The 24,559-nt window shown below is 38.9% G+C and overlaps 1 protein-coding gene across 3 annotated transcripts in view; it reads right to left on the reverse strand.

Annotated features, from left to right (window-relative positions):
• Positions 1-24,559, reverse strand: part of brip1 (BRCA1 interacting helicase 1) — a 233,273-nt gene that overhangs the window by 131,065 nt on the left and 77,649 nt on the right. For all 3 annotated transcript variants that reach the window (XM_060847891.1, XM_060847890.1, XM_060847889.1), the window contains 4 exons: positions 21,739-21,893; positions 20,511-20,676; positions 19,061-19,198; positions 14,027-14,188 (listed from right to left, as the gene is read on the reverse strand). In XM_060847891.1, the coding sequence (XP_060703874.1) occupies positions 14,027-14,188; positions 19,061-19,198; positions 20,511-20,676; positions 21,739-21,893 (621 nt within the window). The remainder of the gene's footprint in view (positions 1-14,026; positions 14,189-19,060; positions 19,199-20,510; positions 20,677-21,738; positions 21,894-24,559) is intronic.

Here is a 24,559-nt window from a genome sequence, read left to right on the forward strand (position 1 = left end):
GTTGGAGAGTTATAAATTGATCATTCACATGTTTATGGTTAAAACTGATTTACTAGTAATAAATAATAAATTTCTGTTAAGTGCAGAAATCTGGACTATGTTTTCTGTTAACCCGAGTCTATCAAGCAAGAAAACTTTATGATGAGTAAATTTTATGATGAGTACTAGAGCTTCAGCATTAGTGCAACTTTCCAAGTGGATCATTAAATAATAATTATATACTTTGAAATTACATATTTAAAGAACCCAGCTCAAAAGTTGAGTATTATAAAAACCTAATAAATAGGAGGAGTAAGACATACAGTCATTCAAGCATATCTTGCCAATCAATTAGGTCATGGCTGATATGCCCCTTGTCTCAATTCCTCTTTCATGCCAGCTCCTCATAGTCCTCAACTCCCTGATGTTTCAAAAATCAATCTACCTAATTTTTAAATATTTTCAGTGATCTAGTCTCCACAAGCCTTGAAAATTCTAGACATTCACTACACTCAGAAGACATTCCTTCACACCCTAAATACATTGCATGATTTGAGATTTTCCTATTGGTGGAAACATCTTCACAACATCTAGCCTGCCAAGCTCCTGAGAATCTTCTTTGTTTCAATAAATCACCAATCATTCTTCTAAACTCTAATGAGCAAATATCTAACCTATTTATCAGTCAACTCCTTTCCCTACGAATCAGCCTTGTGAATTTCATTTGCACTGCTTTCAGTACGAATAAATCCTTTCTGAAATAGAGACCAAAATGGCAGACAGTACTACAGTTTCACCAACACCCCACATTATTATAACAAGACTTTCCCATTTCCAACCCATAGCAATAAACACCAAAATTCCACTTGATTTGCACTGGATGTACCCATGATAATTAGGTTTCATACACAAGAATGCCCAGAATCCTCTGTGCTTCACTTTGTTTCTAGACTGACTTCATTAAGTCATAGTCTAGATTAGAGTGGTGCTGGAAAAGCACAGCAGGTCAGGCAGCATCTAAGGAGCAGGAAATTTGATGTTTCAGGCAAAAGCCCTTCATCAGGAATGTCCTCACTTTTGCCTTCATTAAATCATAGTCTGTCTTTTGATTCTTCCTCCCAAGATACATGACCTCTCACTTTCCTACATTAAACTCCATTTGAGAGGTTTTTGCTCACTTATTCAACCCATGTATATCACCTTGCAGATTCATTGGCTCTTCATCACAGCATTCCCTCCAAACTACTTTTGTATCATCAGCAAATATGTAGAGATGACACTCTGCCCCCCTCTTCTAGGTCATTCATATCGATTGCAAATAATTGAGATTCCAGTGCTGATCCTTGCGGCACTCCACTAATTAAATCCTTCCAACCTGAAAAAGACACAATAACCCTAACTTTCTTCTTTGTGTCAACCAAGCTTCAATCTATGCTTAGACACTATCCTCAATACCATGAATTCCTATCTTGTACAATAACCGTTTATGTGAAACCATATCAATGCCTTCTAGAAATTCAAAATGCGACATCTACAGGTCTCCTTTATCAAGTGTACTTGCAATATCCTCTAACAGCTTCCCTTTCACAAAATCTTGTTGACAGATTGCTAAGGTTTTCCAAACATCCTATTCATTCCTTAATAACGGACTCTATCATTTTCCTGTATTAATTGCCATATTATGGAAAATTAGCAAATTATATAAGAGCACTGAACTAAGTAAATTGAATATAAATCCTGAGCATGGAATAACTTTCGAGCCCATTGAAACAAAACTAATCACTAATGGTATGCAGTTACATGCTTGAGACTGGTTAGCACAACCTTACGCACTTAAAAACCCCAAAGAGCTGCATGCATTGATACCTTAAAGTCCACAATTCTCAAATCCAAACAATGTGTTTTCCAAATCTGTTAGTCAAAGAAACGGAAGCATAACTACAAAAGTGGAGATGGCAAATGAGTGTCACATTTGCAAAGGCTGCACAACACAAAATGAACAAAATCAATCATAGATAATGCCTGGTGGATCCTTAAGGGTCAGTAATTGTCAAAATTAATACAGAATATGCATTTTTCTCCATCTCCCATCCTCCCATATTGGTCACAGAAATTGGAATTATTAGAATTAGATTTTATTGTCACATGTACTCAAGTACAGAAGTCAATGAGTACAGTGAAAAGTGTACAATATTGCCATTCCTGGAGCCATCTTAGATACAAAGGTATTTAGGTAGAAAATCTTAGGTACAAAGTAGAAAAATAAAGAAAAAAGTTAAAAGTTAAACATTACAGTCCTTCGTAATATAAAGTAGAAATATTAATATGCCATTCTCTAAAGTACAGGCAAAAACAAAGTGGGATTGAAACTATTAATTTGCGTTATACTTATTCTCTGGATGATGCTGTGAGGAACATCCCAAATGGTGAGAGGCTACTCGTCCTGAGTGACTTCAACACACCTCTTGTGACTGACAGTTAATCATGGACAATATGGTCAGTCATCACAGAGTGGGCAAGATCAACAATAACAGGTGTTATTGAATTTTGCACTGAATGAACACTGCATCTCTAATATCTTCTTTCAGAGTAAGCTCCGTCACATGGTATTGTTAGCATCAATTAGACTGGGTCATCATAAGGTAGAATGTGTCCAGTACTTTCACACACACACAAAACGCAGCGCAGGCTGAGATACCAACCACACTTGTTAAAAGTAGAGAGGTGCACCTCCCAAGTAGTTCACAGTTCTAAACATGACCTACTGTTCCATATCAATATCAAACCCTCATACACAAATAATGATGCTAAATACAGCATTTCACTTACATGTTTGAAAGATTGCAGCCACCAGATGTATATTGACAAACGCCAATGTTAGTACCAATGAAGCTTGGAAGACACGACTTTGTCACCTATGAGGTAGCACAATCATCCTTTGGTAAAAGCAGGTCCCATAACTAAAATTACTTTTAGACCTCCTCAGCTGATATGACATTAATACAAGAAACAATAAGATGCACAAAATGTACCCAACATGACCAGAAAGTGGCCAAGAGATTCAAAAATCATCAAACTACATTAAAAAAAGGCACAGAGAAGACCATAACAACCACAGGAGAAGCTTACTCTTTAGTGTGGTGGGTAGTGCCTTTGCAACATAATACATACTAGCAGACCATGAATACCCAGAAGCAAAGTGTAGTTTCCACACCAGCAAATCTGCTATGGCCAAGACCTTCTCCATTCACTCACTGCATGAGAAGTACAAAAATCAGAGGATGCCTCATTACCTAACTCTCAGAGATTAAACCATGGCATTTGGTATCATCAGCACAATAAAATTTGGTAAGATTTTAGGGAAAATCGGCTGTCCACCAAAGCTCGCACTGTTCATGCAATGCTTTATTTGCAATGTGATGAGCACATCTCTGATAATTTCAGAGTGGAGTGAAATAAAGCTGTGCCTCAGGTCCTACTCTGATCAGCGTCATGTCTTTGCTCTGAACCTTTGCTGCAGATATGGAAGGAATCTGCTTACACACTAGGTCAGATAGCAAGCACTATAACCTATCAAAAAAGAGATAGACAAAAGCACCTTATGTCCTGATCAGAAAACATCACAATGGTAATGGTGCAGTGCTAGTCACCTACACAGGAACTGAGCTACAAAGATTCATTTGGGCGGCAAGGTGGCACAGTGGTTAGCACTGCTGCCTCACAACGCCAGAGACCTGGGTTCAATTCCCACCTCAGGTGAGACCCTCACCTCAGGTGACTGACTGTTTGGAGTTTGCACGTTCTCCCCGTGTCTGCGCGGGTTTCCTCCGGGTGCTCTGGTTTCCTCCCACAGCCCAAAGATGTGCGGGTCAGGTGAATTGGCCATGCTAAATTGCCCGTAGTGTTAGGTAAGGGGTATATGTAGGGGTATGGGTGGGTTGCGCTTCGGCGGGTCGGTGTGGACTTGTTGGGCCGAAGGGCCTGTTTCCATACTGTAAGTAATCTAATCTAGTCTCTACCATGCCTGTAACTTATTCTTCCTGACTATAAATGTCAAGAAAACCATCATGGAACAAGATGTTGCATCTCTGTCAGTGGTCACATGAAATAACATTCAACTGGTTCACATATTCTCCTACCACAGGTTTACAGTAACAACAATCTGGCCTTTGAAGCTAGAAGTTTATACACATATACGAAGAACAGCCACCACTTTTGGCCAACTCATGAACTGAGTATGGAATAACGTCAAGCCAACCCTTAGGAAAAAGCTGATGGTTTATAAGACACAATGTGCTCAGCACATTGTTGTATAGCTGTAAAACATATGTGACATCTTATCAAAAAACCATGTTTGTAATTTCCATCTTCATTGTCTGCAATCCATTCTGGGTATATTCTGGCAGGGCGAAATAATGACCGCAGCAACCTCTCAAAGGCAGAGCTCCTGTGGCAACAATTTTGGTTCAGACACATCTAGAAGATGAAAGACATTCACATATCCAAGGACTTTCAGCATGGTGAGTTAGGCAGAGGTATCCAGTAACATACCCAAACCTCCCCTTCAGGAATGCTTGCAAGCATGTCATGAAAGCCCACAACATCAAGTATCACACTGGGAATCACCAACTCAATGATAGGATGTGTTGATATTTTCCCCTGACTGCTGTATGCAGAACCATAATGGCCAGTCACTTCAACAGTTTGACAACAAGCATCAGTAAAGATGCACAAAATGAAGATACCCAATCTGAACTGGATTGGTTGCTGTCCATCAACCTTTGTAGGTGTGAGGATGCTGACAACTAGGCAACTACAAATCTTAGCCTTTGCAGCCACCTCATGGATCTTCTCGGAAACTACATTGCATACACACTATTTAGTATGCTTAAGTCTCAAGCTCTTCTTATTCGATCTTAAACAGTTTACAGGCATCCATTTCTGTTGCAATCCAAGCAAAGCTTTAGATGATCTTTGCTAATACTAGACACCGCAAAATTAATGATTTAATTAAATGTAGCAATGCCAACTCACGTTAATATAACAATCAAATATAAATCAGGCAAATACAATTTCATATTTTAGGCTAAAGGTTTCTCAGATTTCTGTGGAAAGTTCTGTTAGTGCAATTCCTTTAAGTAATTCCTTCAAGTATAGAATTTATTTTTTATATCTCAAACTTTACTATTAAAACAATTTATTTATCAAATTAACATACTGCTCATTACTGTAAATACATTTCATGTAATTTTTGTCCTAATATTAAAAGCCTCAACTCTTAAGATATCTAAATATTTTAATTTTCCCTGCTTTCAAAGTCACTTTCAAATTTCCTTAGGTTTTCTCAAGCTACTTGCTGTTTGAAAAAGCTAATCTGTTTCCAGATCATCCAGTCCTAACATCCATTAATGAATTAACCATTTTGGTTCAACATTTCTTTCAAAATTGAAACCGAGAATTCACATTGTGTGTAATTAATACTGTGATTCCACTGTCTTAACATTGTACAGAGTAGGCAATAATAAGCAGTTGCAAACCTCATCTTTGTTTCACAGCATTATTCACGTTAATCTAATCAGAGACAAGTAAATATATTTAAGAGCAACCTCAATTCTGGTTCTCCTGATAGTTTAACTGGCTAATTCGGCATGAAACTGAGGTTCGCATATCAGATTGGCTTGAATCACTGTCAATGCTAAATTAATTCACATCAGACAAGCAGAAGGCTGGAACAACACAGCAAGCCAGGCAGCATCATGAAGTGGAGATGTTTCCGGTGTAACCTTTCTTCAGGACTTGGGGTGGGTGCAAGGGAAACTGCAGATAAAGGAGGTGGCAGGGGCAGGGTGAAGTGGGGATAAGTGAAGACAGGCATATGTGGTCTCTAATCAAGGAGACTAAATGTAAACCTTTGGAATGGTTCGCCATGCATCTCAGCCAGGCCTGCAGGGGATGACCAGACCTCCTAGTCACTGACCATTTTAATTCCCCTTCACACTCCCTTTCCAACATGACCCATCCTTGGCCTCTTCCTTTGTCACAATGAACCAAACTGCAAGTTGGAGGAACAACACCTCATCTTCCGCCTAGGCAGCCTACAGTCCTGAGGACTCAACATTGAGTTCTCCAATTTTAAATAACCTCCCTTTCCATCCCCCGACTCCCTTCCCAGCTCCTCCACCTCCCTTCCACTCCTCTAGCCACCCACCGGATGCATTCCTCCCACTGGCCAACCAGGTCGTACCTTTTACCTGTCTTCACCTATCCTCAATTCGCCACCCTGCCCCCCTTTATCTGCAGCTCTCCTTACACCCACCCCTAGTCCTGAAAAAGGGTTACATCCGAAACATGAACTTCTCCACTTCCTGATGATGCCTGGCTTGCTGTGTTCTTCCAGCCTCCTGCTTATCTACCTTGAATTCCAGTATTTTTTGTCTCTCTATTAGTTTGTGTCACCTAGAGAGTTGGTTAATCTTACTACAATTGATGTTGAATTATTTAAGAAATGCGAAGAACCAAAGTAATCCTATTCTAATTGTTAACTGGTTACCCTTGCTCATTGTGCACCTGCAAAGACCAAGCAGAGACAGGTTTGAAATTGGCAACGATATCTATGGTCCAGGTAACTTGTCAAACCACAATGTCATGTACAACCACTGAATGAGGTACCAAATGCGTTCAGTACCATAGAGTTCCATCCCAAACAAGAAATCTATGCCATTAAAGGACAAGGGAGAAGTGAGCTTTGGTCAGTCATTGATATTTTCTCACCAATTAAACAGTCAGGTGAGTTGGTTTGAAAAAGCAAATAAATCCCTCTTTTTACTCTCTGCAGTCGAAGACTTTGTTGGTTAAAGTGTACATAAGCTTAACCAGGAAAATTGTAGTTTTTGTTGTTATTTAGTTTCAAATAACTGGCAGTAGAAATGGTACAATTGATCTCAATGTCCCAAAGTGGGAAATGAAAGGCAAAGACTTAGCAGAGTTTTCACTTCATTGCCGTGAATATGAAAGTTCTAAGGAGAGGAAGGGGATCAAAGCATATATCAACAATCACAATTTCGGCAAACATGCCAAGGATGTCACTTGCTTGCGGAACCATAAAAATTGAATTTCACATTCTCAGAAAAGTAAGGGATAAAAACCAGCGTAAGAAATCCATTAGAATAAAACTTCACTTATCTGAAACACAATGGCAAATCATTCAAAAATAGCGGAGGTTCCTCTGCAGCAAAACATTTTACACAATTTTAAGAGCACAGTGGCAAAGCAACAGTTCATGCTGTCAATTTTGACAATATAAGTTGTAGAGTCATACAGTACAGAAACAGATCCTGCGGCCCGACGCATCCGTGCCAACCAGATTTCCTGAACTGAACTAGTTTGGCCCCAAATTCCTCTAAACCTTTTCTGTTCCTTTTAAGTGTAATTGTATCTGCTTCCATACTTCCTCAGACAGCTCATTCCATATAAGCATCACCTTCTGTGTGGAAAAAGTCCCCCTTCAGGTCCCTTTTAAATCTTTCCCTTCTCATCTTAAACCTATGCCCTCTAGTTTTGGACTCCCCTACCCTGGGGAAAAGCTATTCACCTTATCTATGCTCTCATGATTTTATAAACCTCTAGAAAGTCACCCTTCAGCCTCCTACACTCCAGAGGAAAACGTCCCAGCCTATTCAGCGTCTCCTTATAATTCAAACCTTCCAGTCTCAGTAACATCCTTGTAAATCGTTTTTGTATCCTTTCCAGTTTAATAGCATCCTTCCTGCAGCAAGGCAACCAGAATCGTACACAGTATTCCAATGAGGCCTTCCCAATGTCTTTGTATGAACAAAAGAAAAGCAACAGGCCATTCAGCTCCTTCAGCCTTTCTGGCATTCAATGAAATCCTGGCTGATTGAAACTCCATTCAACCACCATGACTCCGTATGAAGAGTCCCTCAATTTTATTTCTGTAGTGCAGAGAAGCTTTAAGTTCATACTCTGTAAATTTATCTGCATGGTCCAATGCACACCTGGTATGTTAAAGGATAAAATTACAATGCCTATGCAAGAGCTTCTAGGTTGCTGCCCAACCAATTGGGCTACATGGAACAGTGCCCTTTAATACCATTGACTAGCAAAAATTTATTAATCATTTTAATTTATTCCAAACAATTACTTGAGTTAGCATCTACTGCTTCCTGTGGATAAGAGATCCACACTTCCAGAACCCTTTCCATTAACAATCAATTCTTAACTGCTCTCCCAATCGGCCTGGTTGATTTTAAGATTGTACTCCTCTTACCAACTACATTATGAAGCAAGAATTTAACATTGACCAAAAGCTTCACTACAGAAATTAACAGAAAATCGAACTGAATTCTTGTGCATTTCAACTGATGTGCTGACTAGACTAGAAAGTTATTCGCTCACCCAGTGGTGAAGAGTGTACACCAGACAGAAATCTTAAAAATCGGTGAAGTAAGAAATATAACATAGCAAAAATAGTTTGTAATTCCATCCAGATAATATTATCAACAGAGTCTCACAATAACAATTGTTGCAATTCTTTCATCAACACAATTACGCCAACCGTGCAATGCTATAGTTTAGGCTGTAATGTCTCCACTTGTTCCTGCCACGCTATCATCTCTTGATCATTCATATGCAGAGGGTGAAGGAGTTCACACAGAATAGTTTTTCCATTAAAACCATCACTTATCATATCAATGTCAAGATTACACAGTCACAACATATGAAGCACTACATTCCAACCATCATTATATTCTGTACTTTAAAAATACAATTCTGCCTTGCAGATCACTCATTCACATAGGGACCACCCATTTATAGATCAACTGTCCCAACTGCAAATTAATCATGATTGCATGACCACCCATGTAAAAGGACCACCATAAGTCAGTCTCAAAGGTTACGTAATAAAATGTTTCATTATACTTGTTAATTTTGGCTTCACTTCATAAATTGAAAACATCAATCTCAAATATATTTCTATTCAGTAAAAGTCTTCCATGAAAACTAGATTGTTCAAAAATCAGATTCATTGCAAAATTCAAGGCCAATAAAAAGCATTTGCAATTTAACTGACTTTGGACTCTAGAATCCCTAAAATTATTACCAAGTTACAAAAAGTAATCTTTGAAACATTCATTGTTCACTTTTGTACTTCTTCCACACCTACATTTAAACATGAAACAACTAATAATTTTCCCAAATATCTGGTCAGGTATAAATCAGCATTAAAGGCATCACTACTCCATTAGGTTTTCTCCTGATCTCTGCTTTATGATGATAGTTTAATGGCAGGGGTACAAACAATATTGAGCAGCTGGAAGGAATTATATCAGCTGTTTAACTTGGCTTTTTGAGTGTCAGATCGACTATATTTATATCCCTTGGATATGAATTCAGTGGATCCTTCTGCAGGAGAAAAAAAATCTAAATCACTAGGACATCAGTCCTGGTTTGTTTAGTAATTCAAACTTCCTTTGCTCCCATAGTAAAATTAATCGTGATATTTCTTATAACTATCGTTTTAAAAGGAACAAATAGAAGAGTGCACATCCAATAAATGATTCTCTTGCTTTCCAAAATAAATGATGTTACCTAAATATTATGAAATATTTTTAAGTCCAATAAGTTACTTCTCCTTGTATGAAGAGTGGGATTTGCATTTATTTCATAAATTATTGCAGGGATGAATTTAGATACATAGCTCACATTGGTCGTTCTGCTATAACATGTGTTTCATCAACGCAAATTCGCTGTAATGCGATTGACAAATTGGGAACACTGTTTCTACATCATGAACTTTTAAAATGTATGCTGGAGTAACACATTTACACTGGCAAATCTTTCAGCTCTGTTTCTAAAGCTTGCATTTCCTACAATATGGGGATGCTACTGTGTTATAGAATTAATAAAATTATTTACAGAAATTCAGAATCCAGTTTAATTTCACAGACACCTTTAGTCCATTTTAATATGGAATTGCAAAGATCCTCACTTTAGATGGTGTCAAACTAGAACAAAACAAATATATGCAACATTTAGTGTAACCACTGAATTCTGAAACGGCAGCTGAAAACAAAGGTTTTTTTAAAAGAAAAGTGTTGTTGAAAATAAAATTTACCTCACCAACATTATTTTTGTAAAAACATGACTGGCTAACTATTTTGCCAAGTAATGTAACAGTAAACATCATGAGACAGTTGTCTCTTTACAATTTAGAATAACTTTAAATGTTCCAAACTTGATAAGTGCAATCTTGCAGTTGATGGCATCATAAACAACATTTTTAATCCATTATTAATTAAAAAATTACACTCATGGGACATTTTCATCGCTGGCTGGCACGCATTTGTTGCCCATCGAGTTGTCATTGAGAACATGCTGGGGAGCTGCCTTTTTGAACAGCTGCAGTCCACATGCTGTAGTTTGACCCACAATGCCCATAGGGAGGGAATTCTGGGATTTTGAACAGTGAAGGAAGGAATGACGATATATTTCCAAGCCAAGATGGTGAATGGCTTGATGAAGAACTTGGGAGGTGGCAGTGTTGCCATGTATCTGCCGTTCTTGTCCTTCTAGATGAAAGTGGATTGAGTGGTGCATTCTAAGGATCATTGGTGAATTTCTGCAATGCATTTTGTACATATAGCTGCTCCTCAGTGTTGGTGGTGGAGGGAATGGATGTTTGTAGATGTGGCATCAATTAAATGGGCTGCTTTATCCTGGATGGTGTCAAATTTGCAAAACATTGTTGTTGGAGCTGAGCCATTGAGGCAAGTAAGGAGTACTCCATCACACTCCCGACTTGCGCCTTGTAGACGATAGATCAGAGTCGAGTGTGATGCTAGAAAAGCACAGCAGATCAGGCAGCATCCGAGGAGCAGGGGAGTCGACGTTTTGGGCAAAAGCCCTTCATCAGGAATAAGTCATTCCTGAAGAAGGGCTTTTGCCTGAAACGTCAAATTGCCTGCTCTTTGTAGATGATAGGCAGGCTTTGGGGAATCAAGAAGTGAGTTACTTGCTGTAGTATTCTTAGCCTCTGAGCTACGCCTGTTGCTACTGTGTTTATGTGGCAAATCCAATTGAGTTTGTGGTCAATGGTTATCCCAAGGATGTCAATAGTTGGGGATTCAGTTATGGTATAACACCACTTAATGTTAAGGCACATTGGATAGATTGTCTCTTATTGGAAATGGTCATTGCCTGGCATTTGTGTGGTGCAAATGTTGCTTGCCATTTGTCAGCACAAGCCTAGATATTGTTGACATAGAATATAGAACATAGAAAAGTACAGCACAGAACAAGCTCTTTGGCCCATGATGTTGTGCCGAGGATTAATCCTAATGTAAAATAAAATAACTTAACCCCTCAATTCACTGCTATCCATGTACATGTCCAGCAGTCGCTTAAATGTCCCTAATGACTTTGCTTCCAACACCACAGCTGGCAACGCATTCCATGCATTTACAATTCTCTGCGAAAAAAGCCTTCCTCTGACGTCCCCCTATACCTTTCTCCTAATATCTTAAAACTATGATCCCTCGTGCAAGTCAATCCTGCCCTGAGGAAAAGTCTCTAGCTACTGACTCTATCCATGCCTCTCATTATCTTGTATACCTCGATCAAGTTTCTTGAGAGAAAGGTCCGAGCTTAGTCAACCTCTCTTCATAAGGCAAACCCTCTAGTCCAGGCAGCATCCTGGTAACCCTTCTTGGCACCCTCTCCAAAGCCTCTGTATCCTTCCTATAGTAGGGCAACCAGAACTGGATATAATATTCCAAGTGTGGTCTCACCAGGGACTTGTAGAGCTGTAGTAAACCCTCAAGGCTCTTAAACCCAATCCCCCTGTCAATGAAAGCCAAAACACCAAATACTTTCTTAACAAACCTATCCACTTGGGTGGCAACTTTGAGGGATCTATGTACTTGAACAACAAGATTCCTCTGTTCCTCCACACTGCCAAGAATCCTGTCTTTAATCCTATATTCAGCATTCAGGTTCAACCTTCCAAAATACATCACTTCACATTTATCCAGGTTGATATCCATCTGCCATTTCTCAGCCCAGCTCTGCATCCTGACTGCGTCGCGCTGCAGCCTGCAATAGCTCTCGATACTATCAATGGCACCTCCAACCTTTGTGTCATCTGCAAATTTACTAACCCACTCCTCAACCTCCTCATCCAAGTCATTTATAAAAACTACAAAGAGCAGAGGCCCAAGAACAGAGCCCTGCAGGCTCAACACTGACCTCCAGGCAGAATACTTCCCATCTACAACCACTCTCTACCTTCTGTCAGCCAAACCAATTCTGAATCCAGATAGCCAAATCTCCCTGTATCCCATACCTCCTCACTTTATGACTGAGCCTACTATGGGGAACCTTGTCAAATGTCTTGCTGAAGTCCATATACATCACATCCACTGCTTGACCTTCATTGATTTGTCATGTCACCCACTCAAAGCGCTCAATAAGATTTGAGAGGCATGATCTGCCCCTCACAAAACCATGCTGACTGCCTTTAATCATGCTATGCTTTCCCAAATAGTCATAAATCCTATCCCTCAGAATTCTTTCTAAAGCTTTGCTGACCATAGACGCAAGACTGACTGGTCTGTAATTGCCAGGGATTTCCCTATTACCCTTCTTGAAAAAAGGAACAACATTCGCCTCCTTCCAATCCTCCAGTACGACTCCCGTGGAGAGTGAGGAGACAAAGATCTTTGCCAGCAGCCTAGCAACCTACTTTCTCACTTCCTGGAGCAGCCTAGGATAAATCTGGTCTGGCCCTAAGGACTTATCAATCTTAATGTTTGTCAAAATTTCCAGCACATCAACTTAATCAATCTTGATCTGTTCTAGCCTGTATCCCAGCTCCTCAAAGTTCTCATTTACAACAAGGTTCCTTTCCTTAGTGAAAACCGAAGCAAAAAACTCATTTAGGGCTTCCCCTATTTGTTCAGACTCCACGCACAAGTTCCCTATGCTATCCATGATTGGCCCCACCTTCTTCCTGATCATTCTCTTATTCCTCACGTATGAGTAAAATGCCTTTGGCTTCTCCCTAATCCTTCTTGCCAAGCCTTTCTTGTGCCCCCTTGGCTCTCCTCAGTCCATTTCTGAGCTCCTTTCTAGCAAGCCTGTAATCCTCTAAAGCTGTGCTAGATCCTTGCTTCCTCCACCTTATGTAAGCTGACTTCTTCCTTTTGACGAGAAGCTCCTCTGTTCTCGTCATCCAAGTTTCCTTAATCTTACCCCTTCTTATCTGTCTCAGAGGAACAAATTTGTACATCACTTGCACCAACTGGTCCTTAAACAGTCTCCACATGTCTGTTATGCGCTTTCTGTGGAACAATTGCTCCTAGTCTGCACTTCCCAACTCAGGATGAAGGGTTCTGGCCCAAAACGTCGAATTTCCTGTTCCTTGGATGCTGCCTGACCTGCTGTGCTTTAACCAGCAACACATTTTCAGCTCTGATCTCCAGCATCTGCAGACCTCACTTTATACTCGATGGTAAATGTGAGACAGTTGTGATCACTGTCACCAAAGTGTTCTCCCACCATGAGATCTGACACCTGTCCTGGCTCATTGCAGAGCACCAAATCCAAAATGGCTTCTCCCCTCATCAGTCTGTCTACCTATAGTGTAAGGAAACCCTCCTGAACACATCTGACAAAAACGGCTCCATCCAAACCATCTGCACTAAAGAGGTTCTAGTCAATATAGGGAAAGTTGAAATCATCCATAACAACCACCCTCCTACATCTGCATTTTTCCAAAATCTGCCGGCCTATGAGTTCTTCAATCTCTCTACTGCTGTTAGGGGGTCTGTAGAAAATCCCCAATGAGGTGGCTGTTCCCATGCTGTTCCTAACTTCCACCCACACTGACTCAGTAGATGGGTTGCTTCAGTATCTGAGGAGTCAGAATGGTGCTGAACATTGTAGAATCATTAGAAGGGAATACTTGAACAGGGCACACTGCAAAGATTATTAAACTGGATTAATAAAATATTGATTCTTATTTTATTACCTTGTATGAAGGTAGAAAGCAGAGTACACCCTGAGTAACAATTTGACAAATCTTCAGCAGCAGTTCTCCAGCTTCATCCTGAAACTCAAAAGTCTCTGTGTGTTGGAAGGTGGCACAGAGTTTTCGCCCATTTGGTCCTGTTCCGATTGTTCCTACCCATACCTAGAGAAAAGTAAATAAATTAGTTACAGAGACAACAGTGACACAGGAATTCATATTGGTTCATGTTGATGTGATTACATAATTGACTCATTTTTGGGTACAAAAATAACATGGAATGACTTTTATTTTTGATAGCCTCTTCATATCACATTCACCAACTTCCTTCTTTAGCTCTGAGTTTTGTTGAAGACTATATTTGCACCACACCCTCATAACACTGCTTTTAATGGACTAACACCTTGTCCACTAGGTAGTCCAAATTATACTCGAAGTCTTCCCGTCAAATAACAGAACTGCACATCTTTCCTTGCTAAGTTTATTTCTTTTCCCTGGGGATGCATCTTGTATGGCTGCCATATTGCTGACCATGTGCCATAAACACCTGTCTTCAGAATCACTAAAATTAAAAATAGAACACTGATGGAGAATATGAGGTTGGAGAAATGCTGATAAAAGTCATGATCTGGGAAAAGCAGAATAAAACTATACTGCAAGATCAATAAACAAAAACAAAGATTATGACCATCATAAAGAGACATGCAACTCGAAGCCAGTGAAGCCTCACTTAATGAAGATGAGAAAGATTTAGAACAGAATTTTTAAGAAACAGCTGTGTGGTTTGTAAAACTTAAATATGTTGAATATGTCATACGATTTCTACAAAGAAAAGATCCAATTATTTGCTCCCTCATAGTTCAAAGAATTGTTTAATAAACCAAGACTTAAGTGACAGTAGTCAAAACATAAAACAAAATCTTCACTTACATAACTAGTTAGTTTTAAAGACATGTTTCTCATTAGATCCAAGACATAATTTGGTTAGGTTTGTTAGCTGTCATGTCAGTTTTTATTTTGTATTATCGATATTATTGCCAGAGTCAGAAAAATGTTATCATTCTTCAGAATATATTCAAAAGCTGCCCCCATATCTTCTGAGGCGATGATGTGGTACTAAGCTGTAATATTAAAACCCCAATATGTTGAGTTGTGCATTATCAATGAAAATGACTGTAATGACACTAGGGTAAAGAGAGGTGACATCATTAAGAATTTACCTTTAGATTATGTGTTTCCCAGCAAGGGTCACTGCTTAGTACATATGGGAAATCAGGCCATGACAAAATCACTCCTGGCTGGGATACCTTCTAGATCTCAGATCTTGGACACAATAACATCAGGAGCAAGAGGTCATTCAGCCCTCCAAACCTATTCCATCATTCACTGAGATCACAATTATATTTGACTTCAAATACCCCTTCACATGTTCCCCAAATATCTCTTGGCTCTCTTAGTAGTTAAAAATGCTAATTTCCTAGGTATTCTTAATTACTGAGCATTCACAGCTTTCAAAATTAAGAATTCTCATGGTTCACAACTATTTAACTTCCAATCTTGAAAGCTCAATCCCTTATTCTGAGAATGTAAGTCATTCAGGTCCAACATGAGAAAAGAGCACTTGAACAACATAGCAGACACGAGCCTTTAGCAAAGATGCTATGAAAATTGTAAGGAAGAGCTGACAGACATGGTTAGTGCTTGTGAATCTACAGCACAGCATAATCTTTAGGCTTTTAAAATATTTTTTTGAACCAAATGAGGTATTAAGGAACAGATTAATTTGTCTTGAACAAGCTGTTCTTGTATATTAAGGCATACTTCATGCATTAAAAGAAAACATACTGAATGTATTCTTGTAGGAATCCTATGCTCCAAAAGTACTTAAAACACACTAACATTTCACTAAAATTGTTAGGCTCTTCAGCAATCAAATAGTTAAGGTATCTACCAGCCAATATATTTTCAAGTATACAGCGTAACACAAGCTTCTGTACTATATTGCACAGATCCAATGGTGGAGAAGTTAAGACATTATGAGGCTAACTGTGTTGCTAATAACCACTGTTAACTCATAAAGTGGTACTCTAGCACCGATGTTGACTGACAATTTACAGATGTACAGGTAATTTCCCAACTGCTGACATTTAAACTAGAGCTGTAACGAAGTGTGATTTTTATTTAGCTTTGAAGCTCCAATTGTAAAAGATAATGAAGCTTTGGTCGCCATTTTGGATTAAGATTACAGCTGGGAAACACAAGATCAGCATCAATGAGAAAGGGGTAAATCATGATCACCAAGCACAAAAAACATGGAAAAAACAAGAAATATGCTGCAACATGATCTCTGACATTAAACATTAGCTTTAAAGTACAAGACAGCAAAGCATCCTTAATACATTTTAACTCTGTCCTGAAACTGTGCTCCACTGTTGTAGATTCCCCCACAAGGGTAAACAATCTCTCAGTATTTTCCACATCAAAACCATTCATAAGCTTAATTATTTCTGTGAGCATAAATTACCTGTCCATTTTTTTGCCACTTTGGTGAAAGTACCTCTCTCCTCTCGATGACCCTTCAAAATAAGTAAATCACTGTCTGGCTAATTTCCCACCTGGAGGAACCCATAATATGATCGTTCATCAGTGCATCACTGAACCAACTTTACAATAATCACCCAGAAAAATCAAAATAAAACTTTCCTATGCAGTAATCAAACCTCTTGCACTGAATATATATATTCAAGTTATTAAAATTTTATTTTTTGTCATTTTAAGAAAACGTTTTATTTATTGGGATTTGATGATGAGGAGCCCAGCCTTATTCTGTTGAGGGCAACTGATATTCCTATAACAGGTCATCTTCAGAGCAGATTTAATGGATTATTGGATGAACAAAAAGCGCAATTTTGCCTTTATATGATGATTGATCAGAAACTTCAGAAAATTACATTTTTAAAAAGTCAGAATACCTTTTCAACAAACTGACCCAAATTTTTATATGCTTATTTATTTCATACATTTTTACAGCATGAGTATCATGGGTAATGGACTACATGAGTGGATTGCATTACTATATTTTTCTCTTCACTGAAATGTGAACTAATAAATAGGAGTGCATACATGAAAACTTATCCAGCAGGTGCGATTATTGGATCAATTTTCACTGCAAACCATTCATCCTGAAGTGAGCTAGATGTCATTTTAGGGGTATAACAGTTTCAGACTACTACTCTTGAAGCATGATAATATTAGTGACCCTCATTTTATAATTATCAAAACTATGCAGGGAGATTCAAAAGGTTTCTCTCATCAAATGCTTTGAGACACACCACTGATAAACTTAGAAATTGCCTGTGCTTTTTACGCACAGTTTCGTAATGTAATGAAAACAGAACATTTTAAATGTAAATTTTAAGAGCATATATCACTCTTTTACTGCCAGACATGCTATCTGCTCCTGTATTCATTACCTTGGTGGTCTCCCAGTCAACTTTTTAAAACTAACATTTTGCAGACAAATGCAATTTTCACCCCTGATTTTCTTTGATCTAATGGAGTATTTATTAATAAGGTTTAAATAAGAGTTAAGTACACCCATGTTCTGTTCTGTACAAATTTGTTCTGTTCATTATTTCAAGTTAACCAAAATAAAGAATGTTATTAGCAGGCCTCACCAGATGGTATAATCTCAAGTTAAAAACATAAAACTAATGAAGTCTCAAACATTCCTGTGGTGCATCTACAAAATGTAGAACTTTGAACTGATTTAATGGGCTGTGTATGTGGGCTATATCCATGCTTTGTTTCTAACTGTTTAACCCTTTCATCCCTCTACATTCAACTGTACTCAGTCAAATAGATTCTAAGTGGGTGAAGTTAGGCATTTATATTTAATCAAGTGCCCAAGGCAAAAGGAGAATCATCTCTATGTCTCCACATTTTTTTATAAAGTAGTATTAGATTAATATGAAAACATAAAATTGAAAGAACAATTATTTTCCAAAGTAATCTTTCTCCAGCAAAATAGATTGGAATATACTTTAGCAGATTGGTTAAATTGTATCAGTTAGTCAAGATTGGTTACCTGGAATATTATTTAAATTTCCAAATCCTTCTTGACTAAAGAAAACTGAACGTTCATAGAAGAGATCACAGCTCATAACCACTCAGCCCCATCCACCTTGACAAAGCCAGCCATTGGGAAGCATCACATTCCAAGTACAATGCACTCACTGTCTATTCAATTTCAAATCAAGTGAACAGGAGATTTTCACCAGGCTTTCATTAATTCCCTCAGAACTTTTACTTCCCCACTAGAAAAAAAAGGGAGAGATCTGTGTGTTTGGTCAATTAATGACACCAGATTTATAACCAGAGTTTAATTTGCTTCAGTATAAACGCGGTATTAGACTCACATTTGACCTTTAGCAAACATTACCTGAGAAAAGGGCCTGAGTGGGAAAAAGAAATTACAGAATTTGCACAAACATAGGACTCAGAAGCAGGGGCGGGCTTTTTGAGCCTGCCCATTATTCAATAAAAATCATGGCTGATCTAATTGAAGTATCATCTCTACCTTTCTGTCTGTACCCAAACTACTGCTTCTCTTGTCTATCAAAAACTATCTAAGTCAACCTTGAAAATGAAACAATTATGACTACCTTCTGGGGAAGATAGATATAATGCCTTCTCATATCCTCAGGCAGCTCAAGGTAGTTTATTATAGATGAATTACACCTACTACAAGAGCTATTTGATTGAATAATTCATGAGGTTTATGAACTGCTATGAAAATGTAAAGGAAAACAGTGAAAAAAAACTCAAGTACACGTGGCCATTTAGCTATTAATAATTGGTGGCAAAGATATTTCCCTGTAATATCTATGTAAAATAAACAGCTTAATATAACCTGGAATGGATTTATAGATGTCCTCATCACAAATACTCCCAACTTAATAAAAAAGCAGATATAACTTCTGGTTTGCCTCTGGTGATTGAATCATTAGTTGGGAATTAAATAGTGTGACTCATTACCTGAGAGTTGTCAATGACATGGTTTGCCTCCAGCTGGATACTGAACTTTACACCCAGCTCTGAAGAGAATGACTCCATTGGCGACAATGTCCCTGATGTTAGGACAATTGTCCTGACGCAATTGAGATCTGAAAAAGCCTAAAAGAAAATAAACAAAACAATTTAAGACTATTACTAAATTCAACTTGCTCAGTGGCTTAAGTAAAAGGTGCAGCATAGCATGATGTCAAGTTAAATCCACTAATCAGAAAGTTTAGCATCAATGGTTCTCATTTTGGGAGGAAGAAAGATGAAAAAAAAGGAGCAAAGTGCATGTATGCATGGGCGAGGAGGCAAGAGGAGATAATGTACAAGCAAGGGGAGAGTGAGCACAGAGTGTCTGTACTCATGGGTGAGGAGGGGGAGAGAGAGAGAGAGAGAGCGAGCGAGCGAGAGAGAGAGAGAGAGAGAGAGAGAGAGAGAGAGAGAGAGAGACAAGCAGGGACAAGAGGTAGCAAGAAGAGAAAGCATGCAATGATGTGGGAGAAATAAGAAGAGAGTGCATTAAGCACAGGTCATCAGAGAACAAGAGAAAAGAGAATATTGGTGACAGGAGAGCACGTGCACACAGTAATGATGCCAAAGGAGAGTAGAGCACATGCACACACAGATGAGGTGTTAACAAGAGAAGAGAGCATGCATATATAGACAAGGAGGTATTGAAACAAGGAAAAAACAAGATAGAGATAGCAAAAGTATGGGAGGAAAGTGCTCAGACAGGGTTGCAAAAAGGTAGTACAAGTTAAGTGCCCAGCAGTTCGGGGACAAATGAACAGTGCCAGGAATGGAGGTGGAGGACTGGCAGAGGACTGGGAATGGAGTGGTAGGGTGATTTATTTTGAGGGGGTGCAAGTGTGAGCACTGAGACCTCAGGCAAGAGGTGGAGTGACAGCAAATTGCCCAGGGTAAGGTGGAGCATGAGAGAAGAAAGTAGGGTGAGGGCACGTCAAGAAAAGAATGCCAACGAGGATGTGGAGATGAGAGAGAAAGGATGCGAGGGTTGGGCATTGAGAGAAGAAGCAGGAGGAAGCATGAGCACCGACAGGAGGAAAGCTGGCTGCACATACAGGAAAGTGACAGCTGGGTGAGTGCACACAGGGGTCTCAAGGGCTGTGTAAATGCACAAAAGGATGCAATGAGATGCTGAGTGGGCTTACATGGGATCATAAAGAGGACTTAGTCATTAAGCAGACCTGGTGGGCATAGGACATAGCAGGTGTTCATAAAGGCACTTTGAATACCCACTGGCATCATGAGGATTGAGCAGGGGCATGCATGGTCATAAAAGGATGACAGCACTGAAAGGAGAGCACATAGCATTGTGGTGTGTACATATATTGATAAAATGGGAGAGCACGTAGCAGGCAGGGAAAGGGTACAATGCATGATATCATTTAATTATAAGACTCACCACTGCTGGATTTAAACACCAAAAGTTCAGGGTCAGCAAAGCTGTCTTTTTCCGTGAACCTTTCCTGTATCGAGGGCGTGCAAAGAAACCATTTTCATCAGGAATATCTGGCTGGTTGGTCCATGTGTAAGTTTGCTGTACTGCCACCCTATAGTCATCTATAAATCTATAGGAACAATTTATTATGTCAAAAATATGTCACGTCACAGCAACCTTCTCCTCAAAAATTCTATTTATCCTTAATATACTAATTATTCTTCTAAAGGAACTTCCGTCCTAACAACATTGTGGATGTCCCCACACAAGACAGAATAGCAGTTCAAGAAACGGCCTCACCACTCCCTCTCAAAGGCATTCAGGGATGAGCAACAGATGTTGACCTTGCCAGCAATGATTACATCTCATGACAGAATGAAAAGAACTTCCTTGAAATAGTAAATAACTTCATACTTAGCTAATAATGTAATGTAATTCTCTACCACTAATACCCCAAATTCAGAAAACATCTTAAAGACAGTCTTCCTATTGCTGCAGACGGACTGCTCTTCCAAGGTTCACAAAAATATTTAATTTACAGCTATCTTCGGATATTCTGACATTTTAGGGGTTTGCATTTTAGGCTTACATAAAATGTTATCATTCAACAATGATGACCAATTTCAAAGGATTATATAATACAATATAATTACAATATCTAAATGCAAAATTAACATCATGTGAAGGAAACAATTTTCTTTATAGTTTTAGAATCTAGACACTTTGATTGCTTCAATGTGAATAATAGTAAAAGAAAACACGATGGTACATAAACAAGATTTCCTGTTTTTAAAACAATATGGTACTCCAATAGCTTAAGGAAAGCAAATACAGACAATTACAAAGGAAGTAACAAATTGAATTAAATGTCCTTTTCTGGTATATCACTGATTTATACCAGACAAGGAGGTTGATTTTTATCAATTAATGAGTTGCCACTTCATCAAGGCACTGATCCACAGAACGGTCAAGTGATTACAGTATATGTAATGGAAATTCCGCTAAGGTTAGACACTGTATTTTATAATTAGGCTGTGCTCAAATTAAAATGGTCTGAATTTATATAAATCACAAAATATTTGTAGTGGGAAAGCTCCAAGTAATCATATTATGCCAAACATCATTTTAATTCTTTTTTAAACTACAGCTTCTAAAGTCTGAATAGATCCATTAAGAAGTTTCCAGCACTCACCTGCTGCTGTCCCTGAAGAGAAAATCAAGCACCATGAAAAGTCCTTTCAACATCATCTGTGTTGGTGCACTTACAGTTGGGACTGTTACAGACCCCTGATGTCCATTCATCATAAGTACCTTCTCTTCTTTCTCCAGTACAGCATCCAGGTGTTTCTGCATATCAAAAAGTCATTCATATATATAATTTTATACTAAATACAGCTTGAAGTAGCACAGATTAAGGCAGCTACTGAATAAGTGATGGCATTTGCCCATTAATCATCTACATTAAGTGTAGTATTTCCAAATGTATTGCAAAATTTTACTTTAAATGACTGCAGCTGACTGCAAACACGTACTTCTCCCTTCATAAGCTGCATTCCCAAATAAATTCAAGGAACTGACATCTGTAAAGCAGCATGAATATAGATCCATGAATCATTCAGTGGGTTGAGGTTACCAATCCCAGAAGTAAACCTGGAATACTGGCTCTATTACTTTAATTGTGGAGATGCTGACAATTTATTAACACTAATCGCATGTCTGAGACTTGAATAATCTATTCAGAAAAACTGAACTAAGTTTTAGATTTTAAAAAAACTCATATTTTCAAAACAATATTTTATTTATCTTCTTGTCCCTTCATGGTCTTCATATACCATCCTTAATTGAAAGAAAACAGGATAGGTTTCCCTGATTCCAGGTCTCACCAAATAATACCCAAATTGACTATAAAGAGAAGTAAATGGACAACTGAAGAATGCAGTTTTATATCCATCTTTGTAGTGCTGTTGAAATTTAAGTAACAGTTGAACTCTAGAGTCAGCTTTTGATCTGTTCAAAAACCACAGGACTGCAAGACCTTCTCAGGTGCAAATGTCATCAAGTCTAAAACCCTAATGTGCCAGGTTTAAAAGAAGTGTGTAGGTGACCGATGTATTTTTAGGCTCTTCAGTGCTTTAGTTTTCTAGTGCTTTATAAAACATTTGTACGCAGTCCGAAACCATCTATAATACAATAACTATCATAATTTTTATTAACTACTTTGATGCAGTCTACTAAAACTATCTACAATACAATAAATATTGTACTTTTTATTAACTACTTTGATGTAGTCTACATGGACTTTCACAAAACTTTTGATAAGGTCTGCATGAGAGACACAAACTGAAAATGTGCTGCTGGAAAAGCACAGCAGGTCAGACAGCATTTAAGGAACAGGAAATTCGACGTTTCGGGCATAAGCCCTTCATCAGGAATGCGCTTTTCCAGCAACACATTTTCAGCTCTGATCTCCAGCATCTGCAGACCTCACTTTCTCTATGAGAGACACAAAGCAAAGACAAGAGCCCTTGGAATCTGAGGAAATTAGGCTAATTGGATTCAAAATTATCAGAGTGGCAGGAAGCAGAAACAATGTTGAGAGGTGTTTTTGTGACTGGAATCCTGAGTCCAGTGGAGTTCCACGGGGCTCAGTGTGGGACGCCTGCTGTTGTAGTACATATAAATGATTTAGATATTTACTATTGGTGGGTCGATCACAGATAATCCAAAATTGATGGTTTGGTAAATAGTGAGAAGGGTAACTTTACATTCCAGGAGGGTATGGACAGGATGGTCAGTGGCATATGGAATGCAATCCGAATAAATTCGGGGTGATGCACTTGGGTAGGACAAACGAGGCAAGGGAATGCATGATGAACACTCGGATGCTGGGAAAACCAAAGATCAGAAGGACCTGGCTCTGCATGTACTGTATATAGGTTGCTTAAGATATAGGAAAGATAGGTAAGGTGGTTAAGAAGGTATATGGGATACTTGTTTGAGCCATACAGTTTAACAGCAGTAAGGTTATGCTGGAACTGTACAAAATGTTGGTTAGACCATAGCTACAGTAATGTGTGAAGTTCTGGAAACCACATTACAGGAGGGATGTGACTGCATTAAAGAGGGTGCAGAGGAGATGTACCAAGATGTTACCTAGGCTGGCAAGTTTTAGTTATGAAGAGATACAGGATAGACTGGAGTTGTTTTCCTTGGTGCAGGAGAGACTGGGATGATACATGATTGAGATGTATAAAATTATGAGAGGCATAGATAGGGTAGACGGGAAGCAATTTTTCCTTTTAATGTGAGAATCATAGAATCCACACGGTGTGGAAACAGGCCATTTGGCCCAACAAGTCCACACCGACTCTGCGAAGAGTAACCCACCCAGACCCATTCCTCTAGCCTATTATTCTACATTTACCCCTGACTAATGCACCAAACCTACACATTCCTGGACACAATGGGAAATTTAACATGGCCAATTCACCTAACCTGCACATCTTTGGATTGTAGGAGGAAATCGGAGCACCCGGAGGAAACCGACGCAGACATGGGGAGAATGTGCAAACTCCACACAGACAGTCACTCGAGGCTGGAATCGAGCCCAGCTCCATGACGCTGTGTGGTAGCAGTGCTAAGCACTGAGTCGCCGTGCCGTTCTAATGACTAGGGCAGGGCATAGCTTTGAGGTAAGGGGCAGAAGGTTCGGAAGGAACGTGAGGAAAACCTTTTTTATCCAGAGGGTGGTGGGAATCTGGAACTCACTGCCTGTAACATTGGTGAGGCAGAATAAGAAGCATTTAGATATACATTTGTGCTGCCCAGACATGCAAGGCCTTGGGCTAAGTGCTAGAAAATAGGATTTGAATAGTTAGGTGATTGAGTCTTTGCCAGTCAAAAACAATGGCCCAAACAGCCTTTTTTTGTGCTTAGACTTCCGTGACTCTATGACAACCTCTGTGCAGCACCTCCAGGGAGGAAGGAGGCATTAATCACAATGTAATAGGTTC

This window comes from Hemiscyllium ocellatum, chromosome 31, assembly GCF_020745735.1.
Source record: "Hemiscyllium ocellatum isolate sHemOce1 chromosome 31, sHemOce1.pat.X.cur, whole genome shotgun sequence".
Taxonomy (NCBI): Eukaryota; Metazoa; Chordata; class Chondrichthyes; order Orectolobiformes; family Hemiscylliidae; genus Hemiscyllium; species Hemiscyllium ocellatum.